Here is a 25,599-nt window from a genome sequence, read left to right as displayed (position 1 = left end):
CACACACTCATAAAACACAGCCACATGGATGGCTTTTCTTTTGATATTCGGTATGAGGCCAGTCGGCACGTCTGTTGACATGATGTTCATAATGTGGCAAATAATGACATGATTATATTCTCCTGATCTTAAACCTAATCATCCAATTTATTAGCCATCTCCAGACCATGTTGGCAGTTGTACAAGTCAGCCACAGTATTAGGGATCATCCCAGGTTTGTTTTTTTTGGGAGAACTGCACAGTATCTGGTGTTTTATAACTTCCTGAATGAAGAAGAATGTGCATACTGTAGACACAGGCTGATTAAACGCTCTCTCACACACACAAGGGAAGAATAGGCTTGCATCATTACTACGGTGACAGTTGCTAGCTTGCATGCCAGTTGGCTGCATTTTAACACTGTGCATATGTCCACTGTAACGTTGACAGATTTTTATCAACTTTTTGCTGGAACAAGTTATCCCTGTTTTCCATTTTGTTGCCATGGTGTTCTTGTAGTTCTGAGAGACTTTTTTGGGAATATCTGACAGATGTTAACAAACTGATGATTATGTTTCCGTTATCTTTTCTCTTAATTAAATGATTTCTTAATCCTTTTTATTTTGTTCTGGTATACGTTAGCATCAATTGCACTGGACAATCCAGTAAACCAGAATTTTCCACCTATTTCTGTTCTGTGATAAGAGTCAGCACCTGTAAATGGATCTTGTCCATCACCCCATACGTACGTACACGCCGCACTAATATATTCAACAGGATTTCCTCAGGAAGGATAAAGCTCCCATATTCACTGCTCTGGAGTCTATTGCACTGCCTGGCGGATTAAGGGTCATTGACTTCAGTTTCTCGTCTTCTTTTCTCTTCGGAAACATCTATATTAAATAAAGAAGGACTTCTGTCTCTGAGGACAAATTTCGCGGGCAATCTTTACAACCAGGCCACATTACCACAAAGGCTCTTCCTCTATTCCTGGGCTACAGCAAAAGAGAAATGAAGAACAGTAATAAACGAATGCCAAACTATTACCGGTATCTGAAATGGCTCTTCTGTTTACAATGAAATATGCCACCTTTTCTGATGGTATCATGATGCCTGATGATGCTACTCAGCTATGTTGTCACCTTCAAAGAATACTGAAGGTTGTCTTGAATATTTCAACCGCATTTAAAAATCATTTTACATTCACGTAATCCAGTCTGATTTGAATTTAAGAAGAATGCATGTGTTGCTAAGCCAGCGTGGGCCATAAAGGAGGCTTCCATCAGTCTGGAGGGAACCTTGGGGCCTCTTGCTTGCAGGGCAAATACTCCTTTGCACTTTAAACACAGAAAGAAATTACTCATAAGACAGACGTTTCATTTCATGCAGAGTGGAAAATTATGAAAAAAATATAACAGAGGCCCCCAGTACCAAGGCCAAACGCTGAATTACTTACAGTTTCCTCTTCTGCTCACTATCAGTGTGTAAATCTAACTGTGTGCACACACAAGTGTGTGTATTTATACAAACACTCGAGAGGAATGGCCATTTGACTTCACACTACATTCCTCTCTTGGCTCTAATAGACTGCATGTAAGGACACTGGGTCCCTGTAATTGCTCAAAATAATGGTGTGTAATAATTAAAACATCCAGACTAGTGTTACATGATGACTTCTGTTCCTCGCTCATTGGCTGAAGGAGAGGGCTCATCGAATAGTATTTTTTCAAGATCCAATGATTTCCGTCATGTCTATCCTGAGGCTTGTGAGATTTGTGAGAGAACAAAGAGGCACAGATGAAAAACAGCAGACTTAATACACAAATGATGAGGCAGAGGATGGCGGAGAAAATGTACCAATAATTTCACTCGTCATCAATATGCTGTCATTAGAAGTGAAAGGCAGCGAGTGATCTGCCATTACAGTCACCGTAAAAACAGCCAATGACCTCAGATGTATGTTCTGAAACACTCAGCAGATTAAACACATTCTATTATTGCAGAATATAAGAATGCAAACTTTGTGAATCAGCAGGGCTGAAGTCAGAAACGACACGCTGAACATTTTGCATTGGAAGTGAAACTGGAAATAGTTATTTATTTGACTGCATTAGCAAAGTTGGCTTCACGGTAGTACATGCACACGTTACTGTATGTGAGAATCAGGTATGATGAATGCTAAGCAGACATTGTCTTCAGCCAGCTCATTATCATGAGCATTATCATGATGATGAGCTTCAGCCAGCTCATGGTCTATTTTGACCAAATGAGAGGAGTCACCTTGCTTTTGAAGGACACATTAATTAGTGGTGAAGGAGGGATCCAGCAGGAATGTTTTTCAAAAAAAATTTAAACAATGGTTTAATTACGCAGAAACGTTTGAACTGTTTTCCTGTAAACTTTATGGAGGTGTGGCGCATGGGCCAGGTAAGCTGAACAGACATGAATCAGATACTCAGGCCTTGGTGGAGGTATGTGCTTTCCGGAGATACCAGTGACATTTGAAAACGCTCAAATCGTGTCATCAAAGCTGCTTGGCATTCCTCATTCCTGACCAGGCTGTTCTTTTTGAGATTTAAGGCATAGCAGATGGGATTTAATCAAGGAAAATGTGATTTTATATTACAGAGTACACTTTAATGCGTATAATTCTTCTTTAAAATGAGGGTGACCTTTACTCAGACCTCCCCCCCCGCCCACCCTGACTCCACAGTTCCCTGCAGATTCACCTCATCACGATACATAACGTGCACTGACAATAAAACAATGAATAGGAGCACCTTGCACATCCTTTCTGTCTTCCGTCGACTTCTCCTTGATTAATATTAATATTTTTACTGCAACCTCAGTGTCTGCGCTTCATCTGCCTGGATGATGCTCTCGACCTTTTCCTATTGTTATAAATGGAGCTGAGAAACATGAAACCTTTGTCCTGATCAGTGTTAGCATGTGAAGTTCATAAATCACCAGAACGCGCTGGAATGTAGTGTAACAACACGTTTTATCCACCAGGGGGAGGCCATTCATTTGGAACTCTGGTAATTAAGGTGACATTTCTGGTGTTTAACACTGCAATTAAGTTTAATAGCAAGTCTATTCAGTGATGTTTATATCTTCTTGTTCAAATATGTATCATGTTTCCTGCCAAAATGAATCAGTTTCCTTTCATAACTTTCACAGTTCTCCCTTGGCCTTCAGATAAAACAGTCTGCTGAAAGTGTTTATGGAGAGTTGTCTGAGCAAAGCTATGGAGTAAAGCTCCTGCTGTAATTAAGATTAGAACTGTTTTCACTGATTCTTACAGGCACCCATGCCAGACTGGGGGAGGATGGACATGGAGTAAAGGGGTGAGACAGACGAGTGGAGGAGGGGGGAGAGGGGTGCATGGCTAATCTCTTATTATTGTTTGCCTGTGGACACAGTGGGGAGAGTGGGAGAATGGTGTGAAACCATGGGGGGGGGGGGCATTACACAGGGATGATTGCTTGGTGAGAGAGCATATGAGCAGGCAAGTACAAGTTTGGGAAGGTGAGAGGTCAGCACTGAGAGTAGACGTTACCGAGAGTGCGTAGCTAGTCAAATGTAGCTCAGTTATACCTGATCGCTCATTCTCAAATTAAAAGAAAACAGTCTACATCAAAACTTTCCATGAACTCTCTGCTTGCTCAGCACCGTGCAGGTCGGATGTTCTGTTTCATAGTGCTGATCTACTTCGGACACCTTCATCACTGCGACAGTATCATTGCCAATCAAGCGGACACACTTCCCCTTGACTTCTAAACACTCTGGCTGTAGGTCAGACGCCCCTGCTCTATGTCATAAACACTACGAATAGCTTGGACGCTAAGCCAAAAACAAGGGGATCCAGTAAACAAAAGCGTCTTTGTCGATTTAAGTGGATTTACGCAGCTTATGTAGTTTAGCGTGTAGCAGCCCCCCACCAGGATGCACAGTGTGTGTACGGTCTCTGACTCTGACCGCGCCTTCCAATAGGACTCTGCTGTGCCAAAGAAGCTTGCAACTTATCCAAGCCTGCATCAAGCAGTAATGAGGGCTTCCATTTACGCATATGTCGATGTGTCAAAGGGTTAATGTAGGCCGATATCTGCCTACTGTCACAACATGCAGAGCAATGTTGCAGTGGCGTAAACTGCAATTCGAACTGTGATTGTTCAGAATTGTTTGTCTTCATCAACCAGAGTTGGTGATTTGCTTGTCTGTTTGTGTGTGTGTGGTTTTAAGCAGAATAACTCAAAATGTTTTAGTGACATTTTAGAGAAGGGGAACTTGCTATGACATGGATTGACTATGTTTCATTAGCTAAATGGAAAGTTCATCACCATGCTATGGGATGCCAAGCCCAATACTGGGAGACAAGCGTGGGTCATGGCATCACCATAGTAGGATTTGAAAAATTCACTGCAGAGGGAATTTTGAATATGTGGACAAGAAATGATTTTGCAAATTACTGAGAATTTTGAAAAAGTATATATACAGCACAGTGTATGCTTCAAGAGGTTGTATATGTGAGAGTTAGTTTTATATTTATTCTTTGTGGGCAATTTTTAACTAGCTCTAAAGATAAATGGTTTACGAATAACACAAAAAAGAACAGTTTAACCTTGACGTACAAGGTGAAATGCGAAATCAGCTGAAAGTGGTATTATGATGTGTGTGTGTGTGCGCGCGCGGGCACGTGTGTGTGTGAGTGTGTGTGTGTCAGAGTGATTAGCAGTGTTCTAGAGAAGCACTGAGTCACAATCCTTCTGGCGTAAACTCGACCAGGCTATGAGGTTTCACATCATGGCACTCACGGATGACCCAACTTTGGGTCCTTCTTGCGAACAATCAGCTATGAATTTTAGTAACTTTTTAGTCAGCAACTCTTTCAGATTGTGTTAGAGAAGAGTGAGGTTGCATTTATTTTTTAAAGTCAAGAGTGAAAATTATTCGAGGTCATGGCGCACCCACAGAGTGCTTGGTGGATCTTTGTGGAGTGCACCTGCAGGATCCTTGGCGTATCTACAGCAACAGGTAAGTTATAAATATAAAAAATTAATGGACAGCTACAGGATTGAGTTAAGAGTCAAGTGCATCTTAATTGTTTTGGTATGGGTGATTTACTTCATTGGATGCACTGACTAGTGAATGTAATTCCAAATTATCTGAGCAAAAAAGAAAAAGAAAGAAAGATATGCTTGGTCATACATCTAGTATTATATCTGATGTGTAACGCTGACGTCTGACTCTCCGGCTGCTCTGAAAGTGCCACTTTTTACAAGCTTTCCCGTGGGTGATGCTTACTGAAGCCATGTTTTAAAAGCTTTCATGAACCCAAAATGCTCCAGGGTCAGATGATGATGTTGGCTAACAGCATGCTTGACCTCCACATCAAGCCACGTCTTGGTTGATTTATAGCGCTTATAAAAACATAGCTGATCGTACGCAACCTTGCAATTAGCGTCCCTCCTCCACTGTTTTCCTAAAGCTCACATTGACAGATTACACATTAAATCAATCTTCGTTTGCTGCCACCACTAAAAAATATGGGTTCCACTTCAGTTAAAGTCTAACAGCTGCAAATACTGAAAGATTACTGAGAGGCCTGTGTCCCACATCAAACCGATACCAAGCCGAGGCTTATGTGGTCACAAGCTGCTACACATTCACACCTACATGAGCTTTAAATGCATTGCTTCTGTGTGTGTGTTTGTGTGTGTGTGTGTGTGTGTGTGTGTTAGTGTGTTCTTTATTGTCTGAATATTGTCTGTCAAAGTGATTTACAACATAAACAACCATTCACCAATTTCTGCAGATTCGTACAGTGGCAGCAAAGGCCACATGCTCAGAAGGAGCGACAACCTTTCCCATTTGCTTGCATGTGTTCATGTCTGAGCTGGCACCCCAGCCATTCTGAGTGTTCTGACAACAGGCATGTACCTACAGGCGTACTGTACATTGTGGTGCAGCTGGTCTATGTGTAGCATTAATTCCTCACACACTCCATAAACTACAACAAAGCATTTGTTTGATTTTGGTGTGAATTCTGTCTCTGTTTCTAAGCAGGTAAGAGAAATTGCTTCCATGTGTTCAGTGGTGATCAGGTAACAATGCTCACCCTTAAGTGAGGGGACACGGGCTCAGGGGCCAGACTATTTCTTGGTGAGGATAACTTAGTAACACGTTTCTGCGATGTGTTTCGTGTCCGCTCAAATAAAATTAGCTAACCTGCCAGCAGTTATAAAGTAATTATATTCATAAGCAAGCTATTACCAAAATGATGAGAAACAATTACAGCCTTTACATTGAAAGCAGTCTTTGTGCATCTTTATAGAGAATAGCATGTGTCATGAGTTCAGTTCTACTCCCTGGAGTAGAATTGAAGTTATTAATTCAAGTTAGGTTTTTCTCGAGTAAAATCACAATCGTTTTTATAGCTCGATTAATGGGAGGACAATCCAAGATTGCCAAAACATCTAAACTACAAGTAGGCATTTGAGAATGACCTACAAAACAACATGACAAAGATAGACCTGCTAAATGTAACAAAGAATAATAAAAGCGGAAGTTTTTTCACAGAGGAAAGATTAGCAGTATTTACACAAGTCTCAGAGGTTACATTTAATCATCAATCAAAGTTTTTATTACCCACCAGTGCAATCCTGTCAGAAAAAACACAAGCGAAGTCTGACATCTGCTGGAGAGAAGCTGCTCAGTAATGTTTGCTTAAACAAAGGAAATCATCTTCCCCGTTGTTTGTTGTTGTTGTTTTTCAGTGATGTGTGCTGTTGGAGTTGAAACCCTACATCATGGAGAATTCAATAGCCTTGGGATCTACTTACTGTAAGTGCTTGTTATTATCAACACCTGAATATACTGTATGAATTGGAACCTGCTGATCGACTCATGCTGGACGTGAGATGGTATAGACTTAAAAAATAACACTCGTCAGTTAAAAAACAAAACATGTGGCTTTTAATATAGTACTGAATATGTGGCCTTCAGGCAATATATATATATATATATATTGGTGTTTTAATATCTGGAAGCATTTGTTCTAGTTCATTGGATTCGAGCTTTAACAATACTATTTCAACACGAAATTGCCAGAGGTGCATATCCTGTAGTAAATAGCCTGTAGTGTAGACAATATGAAGGGTATGTTTTTGTTTTTTTGTTTGTCAGAGGGCACTCAAAGTTTCTCATTGCCCAACTCTTATTCAATTCAAATGCAATCTTCATCTGCAACCCAGTTTAAAATATTCAGATATATTCAGATGTATTTATGGAGGGCAAACAGATCACTGGATTGACCAGTTTTCCTTCCAGGGTGTCTTCCATTGCCATCATGATTTTTGAGCTGGCCTATTTCCTGGATGCTCTGCTGTTCATGTGTCTTCCGTGAGTCTCTACTGTCACAAGGATCTAAAACTGTGGAGCTTCTCAGTCATTTATAACAAAAAAAGGTTGTAAATTGAGTTCCAGTCCTTTTCTCCGTCTCATCAACGTCTCTAGCTGCCCTCCAGACTGGCAGCTCTTTCTGTTGTGGGGTAAGATGGCTCGCATTGGAGGCTTCCACAAGTTCCTCTATTACTCCATAATGTCGGTGATCTGCTTCTTGCACCCGGTATTGGTTTGGCATGCAACCATCCCAGGTAAACAGATATAATAAACATAAACATAGTGAGAAAATTACAAGTGTATGCAATGTCATCATTAATGAAGTATAAACCAGGACAGTGTGACACTGAGCCAGCATTAACAACACATTGATTTTACAGTTTACTCCTGCACTTTTACTCATACAACATCTCAAAATGTCTTTTGGGCAAAAAGTCCATTAAATAAAACAGATTTCCTGATTACAGGTATTATGCTTCTGGTGACAGCGCTGTTTAACTTCATACTAAGCAAGAAAACAAAGGCAGAGTCTCCAAAACGGCCACAGGAGAACCAAGGAGACCAAGATCTGACCAATGTACATGTAGCGGAGGAAGCAGCACCTGACAGAAATTTCTCCTTCCTCCTCACGGGAAGCGGCAGGGGACTGGCTTTCACCTCAAGGGACCGTTGTGTCAGCTCAGTGGAGAGAGGAGAGTGTGTCCAGGCCATGTTGGAGCGGGAGCAGACAGCAGCACCTAAACACACGGACAGGGAGAGGCGGAGGTGGAAAGAGAGGAGGTTGATATTTTTCAGAGGTCAAGAGGAGCCAATGGCGAGAGAGATGGAGGTGATGGACTTCTGCAACGAACCAGAGCCAGGCGCCACTGCAGACACCGCGCCGATGATTACAGACTGAACGTCCCTCTGCACGCAGACTGAGCTCTGTCTGATATCACACAATGGGGAGTGTTCATGAGTACTCCTGTGCTGTGGCACACTTTAGCTAGAAGTAACATTATTTTTATGAACTTTTGAAAGCATATTTTAGACAAGAAAGACACTCTCCTAATTCAATCATAATTTTGTCCTGAACTGACGGGATTAAATTCAATTAGACTATTTGTACCTACGTGTGAGGCTTTTCGTTTGATAGCCTGTTTTTGCGAAGCCATTATTGATTGAGGATTTAAATCCAGTTACTACATTATTCACAAGACAAACTGTTCCTTTCACTAAGCTTCATACAATACAAGAATTTGAATGGCTTTGTGCTTGTGCAGGTGCATGTGTTAGTCACATTCAAGTCTGCTCTTTGTGTGTCTGTCATGTGCGATTGGTGACCATGGAGACGGCGCTCTGAAGGGAGTGCTCACGTTATTATGGTGATGAGAAGAGCATCACATCACCCACTAGAGAGCCGCCATAGTCCTGACAAAACACGTCTTATGTACCAACACAACAAGCATAATTAAAGTAGTACTAAATATAAGCGTTATTCATGCAATAATAACATGTTATCCACATGAAATTAAAAAAAATACAAATGTACAAATGATTGCATGAAAAGCCTGCAGTTTCATTAATTTTTTGTTTCTGCTCGTCCATACTGATGCTAGTCTTATGTTGAGGTAATAAATGAATAATGTTTATTCTGTTAAAGCACACAGACACACACACACACACACTTACAGGTGCTATATTCCTCAGTTCTTTGTTCTCTGGACTGTAGATATAAAAAAGCAGCAAGCTTCACTCGCCAGAGTGCAGCTCATTGTTTGGGGTCAGACACGGGAAAACACACCATCACATAAATAGCATTTAGGTTAAACAACCGTAAATCCTATTACTAGCTACATGTGTCAAGAATTATTTTAACCATTTAAGTTTTGCACCGCATTGAAATCTTCAGCGTGATTCTAGTCTGGACAGATGAGAAGTTCTGGTGAGTTTCTGGAGAGAACAGAGAGTCTTTGTCCGGAGTTTGCTGAAGCTGCTCTCTGACCCATATTCAGGCTGCTATTATCAGTTTTATGCTGATATTCAGTCAGTTAGCTGACGGACCTACACACAGCAAAAGGCATGTCAGTGTTTCCAGTCCACTTCCATAAAGGCTCAACAAGCTCAAACACATTTCCTTCAGAGTGGATTTTCTGTGGAGGAAGTTATCCATCTGCTGGAACAACTTGCTTCCTCTATACATAAATCCTTATTCAGAAAGAAAGAGAGAGGAAGAGACTTCCTACAGCTTGTGTTTCCACAGTAGTTTCCTAGTCTGCAAAGCCAGACTCAAAAACAGGATGTTCAGTAAAATTAATCATTTCAGGTTCAGGGACTTTTTTTTTTTCTTCTCTGCCAAGATGGAAAACAAAATTAGATAGATACAATAGAAATGGGATTTTCTGTGTATACAGATAATTTCTTTTGATTGTTTGCATTGTTTTGTAACACAGTTATCACATGTGTCTGAATATTCACAAGCCAAAAAAATGGGAAATGAAACTAATGCAATAACGTCTATTAAAAATGTCTATAAAACAGCTTGTAACAAAAAAGTCAAGTATAATACGTGGTAAAACCTCGTGAAATAACGCTAAACTAATGACAAAAGTGTTAGAAATAGGAAGTAGTTTAATGTGGGGGGGGGGGGGGGGGGGCTGTTTTTGTGAAAAATGCATTTTATTTTGGCATACAATCACAAAGTACAAAAACAGAAAACAGAACCTGCCAGGGGTGTGTGTATGTCACGTTGACATTATACTTCAAATAACTTCACTTTAGTACAAATGACGATTGATTTTATAGCCTTTTCATTAATTGACTCCTTTAGTATATTCATGTAAGAGAGTGTGTCACTATAAAAATGGGCAAATGTTGCTCCCTGTCTTCTATATTTGCATTTGTGAAAATAACATTTTGATAGAAGAAAGAACCCTCTTCTTTGTGTTTACTGTAAAAGCAGCACTTAAGAATAAAGTCCTTGTGTACATTTCTGTTTATGAATGAAGCTGCAAAAGTCCTTCCAGAATCCAGCAGATCTTAATGAATGTGTTGCAGTGACGGTAAAGCAGAGGGTACATATCCGAGCCTCTACGGCCCGCCCACAATGAACGCTGATTGGCTGGGAAACATCATCTCGGTGTTCCACTGGATTATTTTGCTGTCAGTGTCGGCTACTCGCTCATAATGCCGCACGGCCGGGGAGGCATGAAGACAGACGGGATGCATCGTTGTTGTTGTTGGATACTCAGAAGACGGAGGACGTATTCTGTTATGGTAAAGACTAAAAACTGATCAAATTCACTTGATTCGCATTGATTTATCGGGAAACAAGCATGCTGTTAAAATACAAATTCTACTTCAGAATTTGTATTTTAAAAATTGAGCAAATTCAATTTATTTCATGTTTAAATACTGATCTAGTGATCCCTTGTTGTGAAAACGTCCCTTCTCGTCCGGTCTGCTTCAGGCTGCTCTGGTAGAACTGGATTGTGAGGAATGCCCCGTTTGTCAGCAAGTGCTTGTTAAAAGTCTCTCTGCAGCGTATAAGTCTGTAAATGCTGATTTATTATGGGGGGGGGTAATGCAAACCCGGCTTCCTGCGCGTCTTTTGGAGCTCCGCTGCGCACTTGGCCCTTGAGATGGATTGTATTCAGGCGCAGCCGCTGGAAGGTGCGATAATTGGATACGAATCTCGCGATGGCCAAAGCAACCAACCAAAGCGGTTCTTTGTTCGCAGCCCTGGGGATCGGGACTGAGTAAATTAGTCTCATTTAGAAGGGAAGAGATGGATTATGCACATTGATCCGAATCCAAACACGGCCACGTGTAGATGCTGAATAATTCATTACACCGGTAATGGCAGCAGATTGGAACGCTTTAAATTATGGCATGTTTATATACCTATTATTATGTTTGAATGTAAATGACCATCTCACCGCCCATCCCATTATGCTCTCGCGTTATCAGCAGTTACATTGAAGCAAGAGGGCATTCAAATTAGGTACTTATGCTGCCTTGGTAATTATAATAAATGTTGGATTATTACAAGAGTTTTAAAAAAAAATGACTATACTAGTACTACTACTATACTACTACTACTTTGTCAGAAATGTGAAAGATTCACCTTCTTTTGTGCTCAGTGTTCTTTGTTTAGCTGAATTTGCACCTCCCATGTGATTGCTTCCCCGACAGACAGACAGACGGACAGCAGTGTGGTCATTTTGTCTGTTTCCCGTTTTGGTGGTAACTATCGCTGCTCATGCCAGCATTTTCTTTTTCTGAACTAACTTCTGTTTCAGCTGCAGGGAATGTAAAAGAATCACTTCCTGTGTCCCAGAGTGCACACTTGGGAAAGGTCTCACTTGCTGTCACGACTGACATTTTATTTATGATCTAGGATGAATCTATCAAGAATGGGTCTTAGAGCAGAATCAAATCTTCATTAAACAGATCCCACATCAATATGTGCTCTGATTCACAACCTTTTTTTCATGTGATCAGATAATGGACTGCAATAAATAGACGATGAAAGTAAATGCCGTGTTTGCCATAATGCAGGTTCCTGCCCTGCAGACTGAGATAACGAATTTTGCTGAACAGCATCACTTCATCAGTGAGATGGAACAATGCTGCATAAAAAGATTTAGCCACAAGGTGGAAGCACAACACAGTTTTCAAATATCACCTTGATCATTGCAGTTGAAAGAAAAGATATAGGTCAACTCAATCTGGCTTGGGGCCTTTGTATGTTCTCCCCCCGTGTCTGCGTGGGTTCTCTCTGGGTTCTCCGATTTCCTCCCACCTCCAAAAACATGCAGCTTAGGCGAATTGGTTACACCAGGGGTGGGCAAACTTTTTGACTTGCGGGCCACAATGGGTTCTAAAATTTGACAGAGGGGCCGGGCCAGGCTGGAGTTTTTGTGTGAACTAATATAAATGACATGTAAAAGCCATTACATGAAAGGATTTGGCCTTTTATAGGGAGCATTACAGGGAAAAAGGGAAAATTAATGAGGTTTATAATAACATTTTATTTAAGGATATTATTTGGACAAATTCGGCGGGCCGTATATGGCCCCCGGGCATTAGTTTGCCCATGTCTGGGTTACACTAAACTGCCCATAGTTGTGATTGTCCGCCTGTGTGTGGCCCTGCGATGAACTGGCGGCTTGTCCAGGGTGTACCCCGCCTCTCGCCCGTTGACTGCTGGGACAGTCTCCACCCGGTTACGGACAAAGACCAAATGAATGAATGATCTGATGATTAACTTGAGATATTCTTCTGCTGACAGGAAACATCGGACTTATAGTGTAAAAACATATAAATACTCAAAATAAAATGTGACATTACTTCAGGTAAATGCAGTATAGTGACAAAAAATACAGCACCACTGCAGTTATAAGAGGAGAACACTGATTTACATGTTGATGTATGTTGGAAAAAAAGTCTGTTTTGTTAACCCTCTGTCTTAGCTGTTATCTAACATTAAGATAAGATAAGATAACCAGCTGCAAAAAAAAAAAGCCCCCTAAAATACCTGTGTTTTCTCTGCAGCGTGAACATTCACTTTCTCTTTTATGAAGAAGAGCTGTTAAACATTGAGTAATCATTGCTGGATCACTTCCAGTGTTCCATGAGTCACAGCGAAGGTGTTTTAGGTGCTGGCCCAACCTAAAACGATTTGTCCATTGAAATAGTTTAAGGCTCGGTGGCGAGAGCTGCCTGTGGTTATATTGGTTTAAAGCTAAGTGACCATAAGGAGAGGGTGACTCAAACCGCATTTCTTACACATTTCACTTCATTGGGAGGATCTACAGAAAATAAAAGCGATTAGTTGGTTGCCGAAGGTTTTTGGCCAGGTGGAGTACCAGGCCTGAACAATGCAAGAGGAAGCGGAGGTCGTGCATGTATTTGTTGTTCATGTGCAGCTCCTCAATGGACAATACCAGGATTGTGGTGAATGCAGCGCAAATGGAGGCAAAAATAGTACATATGTATTTCCTTCCCTGAGTTATTTCCTGTCATGGGATTTACAAGAAATCTCAGAAGCGGTATAAAACAGGTTTACAAGCTATCATAAAAATCCTTCTTTTTTTTTAAACCTACCCTCTGTTCACCTGCATGTGCCTTCACCCTGGGCTTTGTCTGTGAGGAGTTTGCATGTTCTCCCCGTGTCTGCGTGGGTTCTCTCTGGGTTCCCCGGCTTCTTCCCACCACCAAAAACATGCAACAAATTAGGTGAATTGGATACACTAAAAGAAAGAATGTAAAAGAAGATGAACGCGTTGACATTGTTGTATAACACACTGTTTTCCCTTTGAGGTATTTGTGCAGAAGTTTGCAGTGAGACATATTTACTTTCTTGAGGTTTAAGTGACCTCGCACATCCTGTCAAGGACTTTATCACCCCCCCCCCCCCCCCCCCCCCATCCTTCCCTTCTAAAAAATAATAAGCACATTAAAAAAACACACACACAAGGTCACACTCTTGTTCTGTTATATTTATTTTTAAAAAACAATGCCTGTCATATAAAAATAAATAGCCACCTCAATCGCTTCAGTTAGTTTTTCCAGCTGCACACACAGAACTGCACAGAACATGTCAACCATTAAGCAGCGTTTTAAGGGTTAACATTTAAAACAAGCCTCCAGGGCTTATTGTCCAACATTACATCACTCATTTGCACAGAAATATTAAGCCCCCCCCCTGGACCGCTCAGTATGGGAGCAATGAGCGCACACACACACTCCTCCTCATTCACAATCCTCGGTCAGGTTGGTTGACTGTTGGGGATTGGAGAGTTAGGCTCTCCTGCTTGGCCCCTGGCTCTTCCGTCGGGGCCACTGGCGCTGACCTCTTCCTCGCCTCCTCCTCTTCAGACACTGCTTGACATCACGACCCAGCTTATGAGATCTATGAAATACACACAGGAGCACCGAGGTTTAGCTTTGAAGAAGGACCCAGAGAAGTTACATCGTGTTGAATGAAATGACCCCCCCCCCCCCCCCGGGTTAGTCATAGATGATGCCGCGCTAAAGATGTTTATGTGGATGTGGTCAGCATCAAGCTGGTGAAATGTTTGTCCCTGAAGGTTGAATCTCAATCCGGTGGCCTTTCGTTTAGGATTCCAAACACAGATTGAAACATTCAAGTGTTACCCCGACCTGGAAAAGTGAGAAGCTACGCCGACGTGTTTGGATACACTGAGAAAGAGCAAACTAGTTTCTCATAAACTATGTTAGAGCCGCTAACTGATGTTATTTTAACTCCACAAATCATGTGGAAAGAGAGATAGGGTAACCGGCACAATCGGTGCTTTGTTGGGACATGAACTGGTTTGGTGGGAAACAAATAAGGCTGACTAACCAGTTAAGACACTCCCGTTTTTATTTTATTTCACATCTCACCAATCTGTGTTCTCACCTATTCCAGCAGTGAATCATTTGCTTGCCCAAAGGTGCTTCTGGATTCAGACACACCAGCCTGTTGCTTCCCATCAGTGTCACACTAAGAAAAACAACATGCAAACACACCCATTAAAGTGGCCCTCATCTCTAATATGAGGCTGCAGGCTCTGCTACTCACATCACTGTGGCTCTGTTGCAGCCGGGGCTTTTGGGGTACACGGCGAAGTCTTTGAGTCGCGCTCTGACGCTCTGCTGCGTCTGCGGACACAAGCATCGTCCCGGCACGAACGTGCCGCCGTCTGTCTCTCTCACTGCGGGGACACAGTGACAGGTTTGCAAGTTAAGTCAATGCAGTTACTAGGGGGGGGGGGGGGGGGGAGCAGAGATTACTACAATGTCATCTGCTCTGCCGAGTAAAATAACTAACCGGATTCTAAGAAAGGAAGACCTGTGATCCGTTTACCTGCGATCAGGACCCAGCAGAGGCTCAGGAAGGCAAACTGGCAGATGGACTGATGATGCATGCTGGAGGAAGGCTGAGTGTTGTCGCTGAGACCCAGAGCCCCGCGCTGCTGTTTTATACTCTCACTCCTCCCCCCTTATACTCAGAGCTGGGCTTTCCAAACCAGGAAATTCCCCGGAGCGCTTTCCCTACACAATATCCTCGTGCATGAATCGGGAAGCAAGGATCAAGGACTTTGTTGGTTTCACTTTATCAGAACTGTTACTATTATGACTTTCATTACATTGTAGTGCATTTATTTTTGCTCAACACTTACTGTGGTGTTGCAGTGTCTTCCTAAATGTACCCACACAGATGGTTGGGTTGTGTTTCCTGTCTTTGTTTAATGCTGATTGCTAATCCGAGTCCTTGAGGGACACAAAAGGCACGCTTTTGTTTTCCCCAGGCTTTGTCCTTGTTGCCGCTGTCAGTCCACTCACTCTGTCGCCATGTGATTTACACTAAATCGTTGTCCCAACTTTGAGAAATGTTCTCCCTGGGAATAATTCAGGCTATCTGTAAAGGATATAATTCTTAATGTAGACTCAGTCATTGGTTTACACGTAATAAGACACTTGCTTGTCACGTTTTCTGCCACAGCTGGTCTCTGGTCAGAATGAATGAGCATCAAGACTGCGTGAAGCTTAGTGAAGGGAAACTTATATCAAAGTAAGTCGCTTTAATTCACTCACTGCCCAGAAATAAAGTCACAATCGTGATTACATGCATTAGATATCAGCATCGGTTGACTGGTGTGAGTGATGGCAGCTAATCTACTGTTTGTCGTCTTGTTTTCCTATTCAGATCTGACATTTTGACGCTCCTCAGGACTTACAACTGCTACCATGAAGGGAAAAACTTCCAGCTGAGGACTCGAGAGGTGAGAAAAAGAGCTGCATCTTGCCTGACAGGACAATAATATTAAAAAAGTGAAAAGGGGAGAGATGAATTTTTGCCCAACAGCTTGTTGGATTGCACCAAAAAAATGGGTCCTAGAGTAGAACCAGTAAAACCAGTATTTTAAGTCAGATAATGAGAACAAAAAATGGACAAAAATGCTTCCAATGTGGCTGCAGTACCGAACGCAAGGTCAGGATTCCTAGGTTATTTTCCACTGCGCCGAGTGTCTGACAAACCACACAAAAAACCCCAGCCCATTTCAGTTACCTTCAACCTGGAACCAGAAGCGGGGATGGAGTTCATCATCGCATACACTGACCACCAGCATCTAACCGCTCATTCCCACAGCAAACATTTTACTGTGCTGGTGTGTTCTGCTGTTTGCAGACATTTGGTTATTTATTTGATAATTATTCTATGGTCAGGAGTTCCCCTTCATGTTCTCCAGCAGGCTTTTGTGGGAGAGACATTGTGTATCACTGTTTGTGTGTCCATTTGTTGTTGGGTTCTGTGGTCAAAAATATGGGCCACTTTTCTGTCCCCCCCCCCACTCAGACCCACTACCTCATCTCACTCTGGGAAAATCCCCCCACACTCACAGATATAAAATGTGTACAAGCCAAGTATGCATGTACAATAGACTGTCACTCATATTTACTCCAACTTGAATAAATAAGTACAATAAACTCTCCTCATTATAGTCTTGCACAAAGAGAATGAATTAACATAATGTAGCATATTTATTTTGGATTTTAACAATGTTCCTTCTCCTAATTTTAGGATGAAGCACCAAGATCTGAACAGTTTCAGTCCATATATTCCTCAGATATAACATCAGATCTGTTCCTGACTTTTTAAGCAGTAAGGATATTTAAAAAAAAAAAAACATTTAAAAAAACGGATGCATAAATAAGCATAACTTTGTGTCAGACACCAGAACACTTAATGGGAGCAGTGGGTCAGAACACATCACATTCACTTAAATCAAACTGGCATTAAGAAAAATATTTTGGTATACATATACGTTCCTGGTTATTTTTAAGTTGATTAAAATGCTGCATTTTGCTAGATTTTTGAAAGCTTGTGTGTAATGGTATAGTCATCACATGTCACATATGTGAACTGGTTGAAGACGAAGGAGCTTCGCGTTGTAAAATTCTTTATTCTAGTTTAGGATTTAGAGATTTGTTAAAGGCGACTTGAGAGACCAAAGATTACTCCAGATTAACTCACTAGATCGGCCGTGGGTTTTAGAGACCAGACATTACTTAGCCGTGGCATTCTTGGGTTAAGAGTCAGGGTATGACCAACTTTATTTTAAACATCTAATGTGGATTTCCAGAAACTGGAAATGTGTCAGTACATTTAGTGGGAAAACAGCAGAAAACATTCTATTTCTAAATAGTGCATTGGAGATTGAAGCAATAGATCACTTAAAAGTGACAGTTTAGTCATTTCATTGTGATGTTAGTGGAAAGTCAGAGTCTTACTTAACAAAACGTTTATGGTGTCACAGCAAAACACCTTTATACAGAATACTTTATTGATCCCAGAGGGAAACACATGCGCACTGATAAGCTGCTATGCGTCTTTAGCGAGTTACAGAAAGCAAAGTTGCAGTTAAAAGCACAGATAGTACACATTAAACACACGCAGCCAGACAGCCAGACGAGACTACACCGAGATGCAGATTGGGGGGGGGGGGGGCAGGAGCAGAGAGAAATGTGTCCGTCCTCCAAAGACTAGAAGAAGTTTATAACATTCCCCTAAATAACTGAAAAGGATGTTTTAAACTACTATTATTATTATTTTTAAACATGCACAAATTGCTCCTCACGGCTCATCCAGAGTAATCCCGGATCAGGATTAGCTCTTCTGGTGGATGTGTAAGAGATTAGGAGGTCCTTCAGGCAGTCGGGGATGTTGCCATGGGTGCACTGGTAGGTGATGAGAGTGATTTTATACTGTATTGGGGTGATGGTGATGGTGACGGGGAGCCGGTGGAGGTGATGGAGAATTGGTTGCTGTTGTTTTTGTGGTGGTGGTGGGGGATCAAAGAGGCAGTTGGGAAGGGCATACGGGCTTTTAAAAAAGTATTTTCAAGGATTACATCATGATAACACTCAGGTGTCAGGTGATGTGTGTTAGTCATGTTGGGGATGGAACTCAGGTGGTTTGACTTGAAGCACCAAACAGACCCTGAAACGTAAAAAGAAAACAAGCTGTAACACGTGAAAAGAGTTCAAGAGTTCAAGAGTTCAAGAGCATTAGCTGTAAGTAATAATGTACTCACTACTAGATTATGCTCATGACTTCACTGCATCAATGCTGTTATCGGATATTGTGCCCCACCCCAGGTCATTTCAAAACATTAATAACCTCTTCCAGACAGTGATACGTTTTGATGCAATAGAGGGAGAGAAAAAACATTGAAACGACAGCCTGTCTGTCTGTCTGCCTGTCTGCCTGCCTGTCTTTTAACTGTTCAGACCCCAGCACTGAAGAAGTGTTAACACTCTATACTCCTACTATCGTACTATTTTAAATAAAGACATCTGCTCTAAGCCAAACGCTGCTAAATTATTTGAAACATTATTCGGGGTTTCAGTAAATCAACACTGTCATCATTGAAACACAAACGGCTCTGTTTGGACAAAACCTCTTGTGGTACTGTAGCACCATTCAGGTCCACTAGATGGCAGTAAGATTGTGATTATTGGAGCATGAAAGCACATTTTCTATCCTTCATGTATTGTATTGCATTTGCTGGACATGTTGTTCCGTGGATACAAACCTGGCACGAGCACTGGAATTTTATTTGATCTCAAAAACAAGTATCATGTCTTTTAAAATTCACGAACTTGCAATACTTTCTTGATCTCGTCACCAGCTCATAAAAAGAGCGATAGATAGAGAGAACTTTATTTATCCCTCGGGGAAATAAAGATTCCAGCAAGATCAGTTATCAAAATATTCTATATATATAATTAAAGGATATCCATCAAATAGATGTATAAATATAGTATGTAAATACTAATAGTAAGTAAATACATTATCTACTAAACCATTTATATTTACTGGTTGTATTGTTTAATTTTTTATTGTTAATCATTAACATTACCACACTGTTCATTTTATGTTCATTTTATAATTTTTTTATTATGTGTATTATTGTGTGGAACTGCAGATTAAAGTCTGGAACCAGAAATAAATATCCATTTATGTTTAATCACAGAACTAATTCTTTGTTTTCTTTTTTCAAACACTACGCTGTAATTCCAACCTGACATCAGATGTAAAGAAACGGCAAAGAATAAACATTTCCATTTGTGTTTTATTTGGAACTGAATAATTTACATTACAAAACATTAAACATTATAAACTTTAGTCTTCACTAAAAAAAAAATTCTTCATTTTCCTCACAGTCCATTATATTCACATACTGCATTGTTCTCTCCATCCTTTCATTGTCCTTCCAAGTCTTCCCACGACAACAATGCCTCCGCTCAAGTCCTTATCTGTCCAAACAGCCAATCTACGGGGTCTTGCCCTTGCAATCTGGCCCTGCAGTCTTTTTCTCTGTCCATCTTGACAGAAAAATCCTCAGCGCTGCTTAGACTCAGACTGTAAGGGCTGTGAGTCCTTATTGTGCGGGGAGACCCACGAGGAACAAGCGAGGGAGAGGCTGATACTTTCATCTGAGCCTTTGAGAAATGTCGAAGCCTCGGCGACCTCTGGAGCCTGACGGGGCCGCAGCTCGGGGCTGCGGCTGGACATGCAAGTGCCTGGATACTTGTCATGTAGTCGTCCAGGGACTGGGAGCTCTGGGTAGATTGAGAGGATGAGGGATGTACAGGCATGTCCTCAAGCGTCTCAGTAATAGTGGGTAAGAGAGGTGGCGCCAGCAACAGCCGCCTACGTTTCATGCTGCAGCAAGGGAGGAAAAAGGAAAGACTTGAGAACCTTCAGTAGTCTGTTGAAAATATCTGCTACAGTGGTTGTATGTACGTTGCTTGTAAAACAGGCTGTTAACGGTGCTTTACTCATCTTATATAATAGTAATATATATATATATAATATAATTATAATATCTATTCTTATAAAATAGTGTGAGTTCAGATAAATATGTTGTTTTTGTTATTAGAATTGTCATCAAAACATTCAACTTTATCTTTTATGACGCCTTCTCGTAAAACAATAGCTGCTAATAAAGAACGCTCTTACCTTTGGTGGTTGTAGTGATGCGTAGTCGTAGTCCACCACGATCAGGATGACTGGATCCCAGAGCACGGGTCCAGGTTTTAAAGAGGCAGGCGAGGCAGAGGGATTAAGCACCCAAAAATAGCTCTGCTGACCTTACGCACGTGTGTGTGTGTGTGTGAGAGAGAGAGAGAGAGGGTGTGTTCGTGCCTGTTCAGGAAACTTCAGGAGTGGTGGGTTAGTGAGGTCCAGCGGTGCAGCTGCTATGAATGTTTATATTCCGTGAACAATGAAGCTCAGAGAGCAAATGACCTCATCTCACCAACTTTCTCACACACTCGGACATTTAGAATCCAGAAGACATGGCGAATTGAATTACGTGCATAATCACAAAAAAAAAAAGTCATGAGACACATTATGCAATCGCTGCTGCTGTGGCCTCACTGGTCACATGCTCCGAGACAAATTACTTGATCAAGAATGTTACAGGGTCGTTTGAAACTTACAGTGTACATTTTCGTGGTTTTTGTTGCAAGGAAAATAAACATCTGTGTCAATTTTTTTTAAACTGAAATAAAAATCAACTTTAATAAGTAGATGTAATTGTGACTGAAAAATAAACTACGTTCAATTTAATGTCTAATAGTTTTTTTTTTTATAATACCTTATCTTATAATTCAAGAACTAAACAGGAATGTTCTGCCTTGGTACTGATTGAAGAAGTTTTTATTGTATTTTTATTTTTGCATTCAGTAATACTGTCAAACTTGGAGGCCCTGCTTTTCTCAATGAAAAGCCAATGCATGACTGGTCTCCTAAATTTGGAGTTTAGTTTCTACGTAAACTAAACATGCCTCCCTGCGTGTACGTGAGCGTTCTCTGTTCTCCTTGCTGCTGCCTTCTCAGACGTGACTTCGCCGGTGTGCTGTATAAATCAAAAAGTCAGGGTCAGAGCCTGGCAGTGTTTCCCCAAGATGAGAGGGAACGCTGTGAACGCTGCGGCCGGCTGTTCCTGCACGTACACCTGATACTGAGCCCAACAGGATTTCCCCCATGACCGTGAGACTTGATCGTGTTTGTGTTTGTGTGCACGCACAGGAAGATGGAGAGCTCGTTCTGGAGGGGCTGCTGAACATCTACTGGGGTCTACGCCGACCAATCAGACTTCAGATGTATGATGACAATGAACGATTCCATCTCAACAGGTTTGCCAACGTGTTCCGAGCTGATACACACTCAGTGAAAGGACTCCGATGAAAGATTCTGACACAATGCCAGCCACTATGTTAAAGCTGGTAATTATGCAAGTGTGTAGTAACAGTAATTATAAGTGTAATAATAATAGTACATAGGATGTATTTAAGGGTTTTTTATATTTTGGTGACTGTTCACATACGTATATGTTCCTTTATGTTTCCACAGAAATGACAAAGCAGCTGTTTCAAAGGAATTATCTTTAGAATCGAATAATAATTCACCGGGCAGAGAAACTGGACCAGCTGGTGAGTAACATGCATACGTGCCATGTCTCTCCCCGACGTCTTGAGGCTTAATGATGGCAGCACATGCTGGAACAGATTAGCGCTCTGCTCTACATGTGCCTCACTCAGCGGTTTCCATTGGGGAGGTTTGCTCACATGAGAAGTGTCATCTTGACACGCCCGGTAAAAAGCATGCAGCCAATCTGACTGCTATGGTCATTCGAGGTAGTAATACTCATATCTCTTTTGTCTTTTGAACTTTTAATGATAAAACAATGTTATAATAATATATAAACACATTTAGGAAAAGTCAGGATTTGAAAGCCGTCAAAATGACTGCTTTGGTAGTTCTAGTGTTGAATCAGGCTGGACAACAAAAGTTGCTCGGAAATGAGCGTCATGAGCGTTGAACGCCGCACGTTGTTCAAAGTTTACGTAACATTGTCGTCGGAAGTCCTCCAACTCAACTTGAATGTAACTGCCACACACTAACACACTCAATGTCAAACTGGTTGACTCCATATGACGCCTGCAGTCACAGCGGCATTGCTTCTGTGTATATTCCTCCCTAAGGGGACAGTCAGGAGGAAGAGGACTCTCCTCAGCTGCTCAGGACCCGGAGTGATGCCTCCTTCATGCAGATTCAAAGGAGGCCAAAGACACATGCTGCCGGAGACTTGCAGCGCTTGCGCACGCACAGGTTCTCAATCAACGGACACTTCTACAATCACAAGGTAGAATAAACGGGGCATGCATTGTTGACACATTTCTACATGCAGACCTCCTGTGCAGGTGTGCCGGTGCTTGAGATTCACGCCAGCCTGCTGCTACTGACCCACAGACTGCGAAGCTATACTTAGTTTGACTTATTCCTGAAGTCTGAGTGTGTGTGTGTGTGTGTGTGTGTGTGTGTGAGTGTTGTTGTTGAGCAGAGTGCAGCTGCAGCGATTTCCTTTGTGTTTTAGATTTCCTGTTCAAAATGTCCAGGGTGCACATGTTCAGGAGTTCCCACTCCAACTATGGAGCCAAAAGTGTTGATAAAGCAATGTTCCGCTGTTTCCGCTCCATTATGGACTTGAACATTTGTGTTCCTCTTGCTTCCAGACATCTGTATTTACTCCAGCCTACGGTTCTGTCACGAACGTAAGAGTAGACAGCTCCATGACGACGGCACAGGTCCTCAACCTGCTGCTGCACAAGTTTAGGGTAAGCAGTAAAGCATTGCATACGCCTAATGTGGAATTACGCCTAAACATACAATTATTGTGTTGGTTGTGATTCAAGGTAGAGAACACGTCTGAAGAGTTTGTCCTCTACATGGTGCACGAGTCCGGTGGTAAGTTGTAACTCACAAGGTGATGTCACCAGGAAATGTTTTTTTTTAAGTATTTGTGTGTTCCTTTTGTGATCAGTTGTTTCCTTTGGCTTGGGCTTTCAGAGAGAACCAGACTCAAGCATGACGAACGCCCACTGGTGGCTCGCGTGCTTTACGGACCCTGTGAGAAAATCTCCAAGATCCTCATCACGGAGGCTGACTTAGGAGAGGAAGTCACATACCATGTGAGTTGGAGTCTATTTGGGACTAATATAAAATCAAGCGAGGATGAGCAACATTATTTTGTGACTGTACTGACATTTATAAATAAAGCCCACTTGTTGTTCGGGACCATTTTATAGATTGGATGTAAATGTTTCTCATACGAATCAACTCAATAATATAAGTAATGTAAGGCCAAGATCATTTATATAATTCAATTCAATTCAGTTTTATTTATATAGCGCCAGATCACAACAGAAAGTCATCTCAAGGCACTTTGCAGGATTAGCAGGGAAAGACAGAACCCAACTTGACCCACAAGAGCAATATAATTAAGCTAAATCAACAAGCAGTGGCCATTTTCATTGTCTATGGAAACAACATGTTTAGGCAGGGGTTTTTTTTGTCACCAACTCTTTGTAAAACCTGAACTTAATCTGATTATGCAGAATAAGAGGAAAGCGGAGCAAATGTTCTCAAAGAACGTTTGATCTGTGCTTTTTATTGTAAACTCTGTTTTGTTTTGCTTGGTCGGTTGCTCAGTTGGTCGGCCATTCGGTCGGTTGGTTTGCGGTGGAACTGAGCTTTTATGATATTGGTAAGGCTCCTCTACTGTTTTAACCTCTTCCTGGAAGATGTTGTCTAATGGGTCAAACAGTAGTCTTTTAGTGTCTTTGGGACAAATCACTTTTAGATACCTGCATGTGATAATTAAAGATGTTTGAATGTTTTTTTTTTCCTTGCAGGTTGCCCAATACATAAAGTTTGAGATTCCTGTTTTAGACAGCTTTGTAGAGAAACTTAAAGAAGAAGAGGAGCGTGAGATAAACAAACTAAGCAAGAAGTAAGTCAAACGTCTCAGGAACCAGTCACTCAACAACTTAACATCTATTTGCTTATGTAACACCAACGTCGCCTGGCAATCTTTCTGAAGGAACTTCCAAGAAGCCAGTGTTTGTGTAATGTGTTTATAATTGAATTTGCTGTGTAATCATGACTCATATAATTGCTATTTTTTGCATGACCATGCACGCACTCACTGTGGCGTGATAGACTAAGCCTGTGGACATTTAATCAAGCCATCAATGATTCTTGCACTTGACATTGTTGACAAATTATTATTATCAACGCCGAGGTGGACAAGACAAAACTCAATGGCACCGAACTATACTTGAATATGTGTCCTTGGATTATTTGACTAGCAAGCTGCATAATAGAGACGAAGTATTTCATAGAATTTGGGACCCCTTCATGACATACATTGGTCTGGACTTTTCCACCATCTTTCTTAGAGGCATGATTTGAATTCAAGACAGTCCCATACGGACTTGCGTGTTTCCCAATGGTCATTATAAGGAGCCGGAATGTTCTGTTCTGTTCTGTTTTTTGTTGTTGTCCTTTTTGCTTTGTTCTCCTTCTTTATTTATTTTATTTTCTATACTAAGAAAATGTCGATAAACATAATAAAAAAAAAAAAAAAAAAGAACCCCCATATTAAACAATAATGACTGCTGTACTTTAACTGGCCTGAAGCTCATTGCTATAAAAGTAACACGAGTTATCCTTCATGGTAATGAACAAAACTTGTTTTTAATTTTGTGTTTACTCACTCCTGCAGGTACAGTGCTCTGAGGACCATGATTCAACATCAACTCGAGTGCAGAGTGCAATCCAGTGACAGAGCATGAGAGTGTGTGTGTGTGTGTGTGTGTGTGTGTGTGTGTGTGTGTGTGGACGTGGATGAACATTATTGATTGCTGTGATGGTATAATTTCTCATCATGTTTTTCTAATGTAACCTATGACATATCACTCTTTTGACAGCTCTACTGTTAATATATTCACATTTTGTCTGGAAAAAAATTTGTAGACTTTGTAAAACCTTTTTAATAAATATAACCATTTTAGTGTCGCTTCTGTTGCATCTCAGCTCAGACTTTCCACAATGAAAGGAGCCGTCTTTATTATTTCCTGTATTTCCACGATGACTGTTGTAATATTTGGAGGACCAGAACCATGTACATTCAGCTTATAGGTTTTAATATTTAGTTAATCAGATAAATACTATATTATTCTCTATAATAAAAAGACAAAGAGGAAGAACAAGAAGCACACACACACACACACACACCACTTTGCTTATGGATGGTGCTGGTTCTGTTCTTTACAGACTGCTGAATATACATTGCTCAGCACATCGACTGTGAAATG

The 25,599-nt window shown here is 41.2% G+C and overlaps 3 protein-coding genes and 1 long non-coding RNA gene across 5 annotated transcripts; 2 read left to right on the top strand and 2 right to left on the bottom strand.

Annotated features, from left to right (window-relative positions):
- The first annotated feature begins 4,937 nt into the window (after positions 1–4,937).
- tmem72 (transmembrane protein 72) lies at positions 4,938–8,278 on the top strand. The gene is made up of 5 exons (XM_068741744.1): positions 4,938–5,013; positions 6,756–6,822; positions 7,309–7,380; positions 7,495–7,634; positions 7,848–8,278. Exons 1-5 carry the CDS (start codon positions 4,938–4,940, stop codon positions 8,276–8,278), a joined length of 786 nt encoding a protein of 261 aa, XP_068597845.1.
- A 5,569-nt stretch (positions 8,279–13,847) lies between these two features.
- On the bottom strand, positions 13,848–15,309 carry LOC137895906 (growth-regulated alpha protein-like). 2 transcript variants are annotated; one of them, XM_068741432.1, is made up of 4 exons: positions 15,233–15,309; positions 14,948–15,080; positions 14,786–14,869; positions 13,848–14,275 (listed from the first exon to the last, which is right to left on the bottom strand). In XM_068741432.1, exons 1-4 carry the CDS (start codon positions 15,291–15,293, stop codon positions 14,164–14,166), a joined length of 390 nt encoding a protein of 129 aa, XP_068597533.1. In that variant the 5' UTR covers positions 15,294–15,309; the 3' UTR covers positions 13,848–14,163. The 2 variants fall into 2 exon arrangements, with proteins under 2 accessions (XP_068597533.1, XP_068597532.1); XM_068741431.1 differs by having other exon boundaries at positions 15,197–15,306.
- Positions 15,310–15,887: 578 nt separating this feature from the next.
- Positions 15,888–25,295, top strand: rassf4a (Ras association domain family member 4a). The gene is made up of 10 exons (XM_068741105.1): positions 15,888–15,940; positions 16,076–16,151; positions 21,470–21,576; positions 21,794–21,873; positions 22,426–22,586; positions 22,957–23,058; positions 23,137–23,188; positions 23,291–23,412; positions 24,136–24,233; positions 25,008–25,295. Exons 1-10 carry the CDS (start codon positions 15,888–15,890, stop codon positions 25,075–25,077), a joined length of 921 nt encoding a protein of 306 aa, XP_068597206.1. The 3' UTR covers positions 25,078–25,295.
- On the bottom strand, positions 19,488–20,464 carry LOC137895616 (uncharacterized). Its single transcript, XR_011105558.1, has 2 exons — positions 20,396–20,464; positions 19,488–20,098 (listed from the first exon to the last, which is right to left on the bottom strand). It is a non-coding gene; the product is annotated as an uncharacterized lncRNA (long non-coding RNA).
- Positions 25,296–25,599: the final 304 nt, after the last annotated feature.

Source organism: Brachionichthys hirsutus, chromosome 7 (genome assembly GCF_040956055.1).
Source record: "Brachionichthys hirsutus isolate HB-005 chromosome 7, CSIRO-AGI_Bhir_v1, whole genome shotgun sequence".
Lineage (NCBI taxonomy): Eukaryota > Metazoa > Chordata > Actinopteri > Lophiiformes > Brachionichthyidae > Brachionichthys > Brachionichthys hirsutus.
This window is presented reverse-complemented; position numbering and strand designations above follow the sequence as displayed.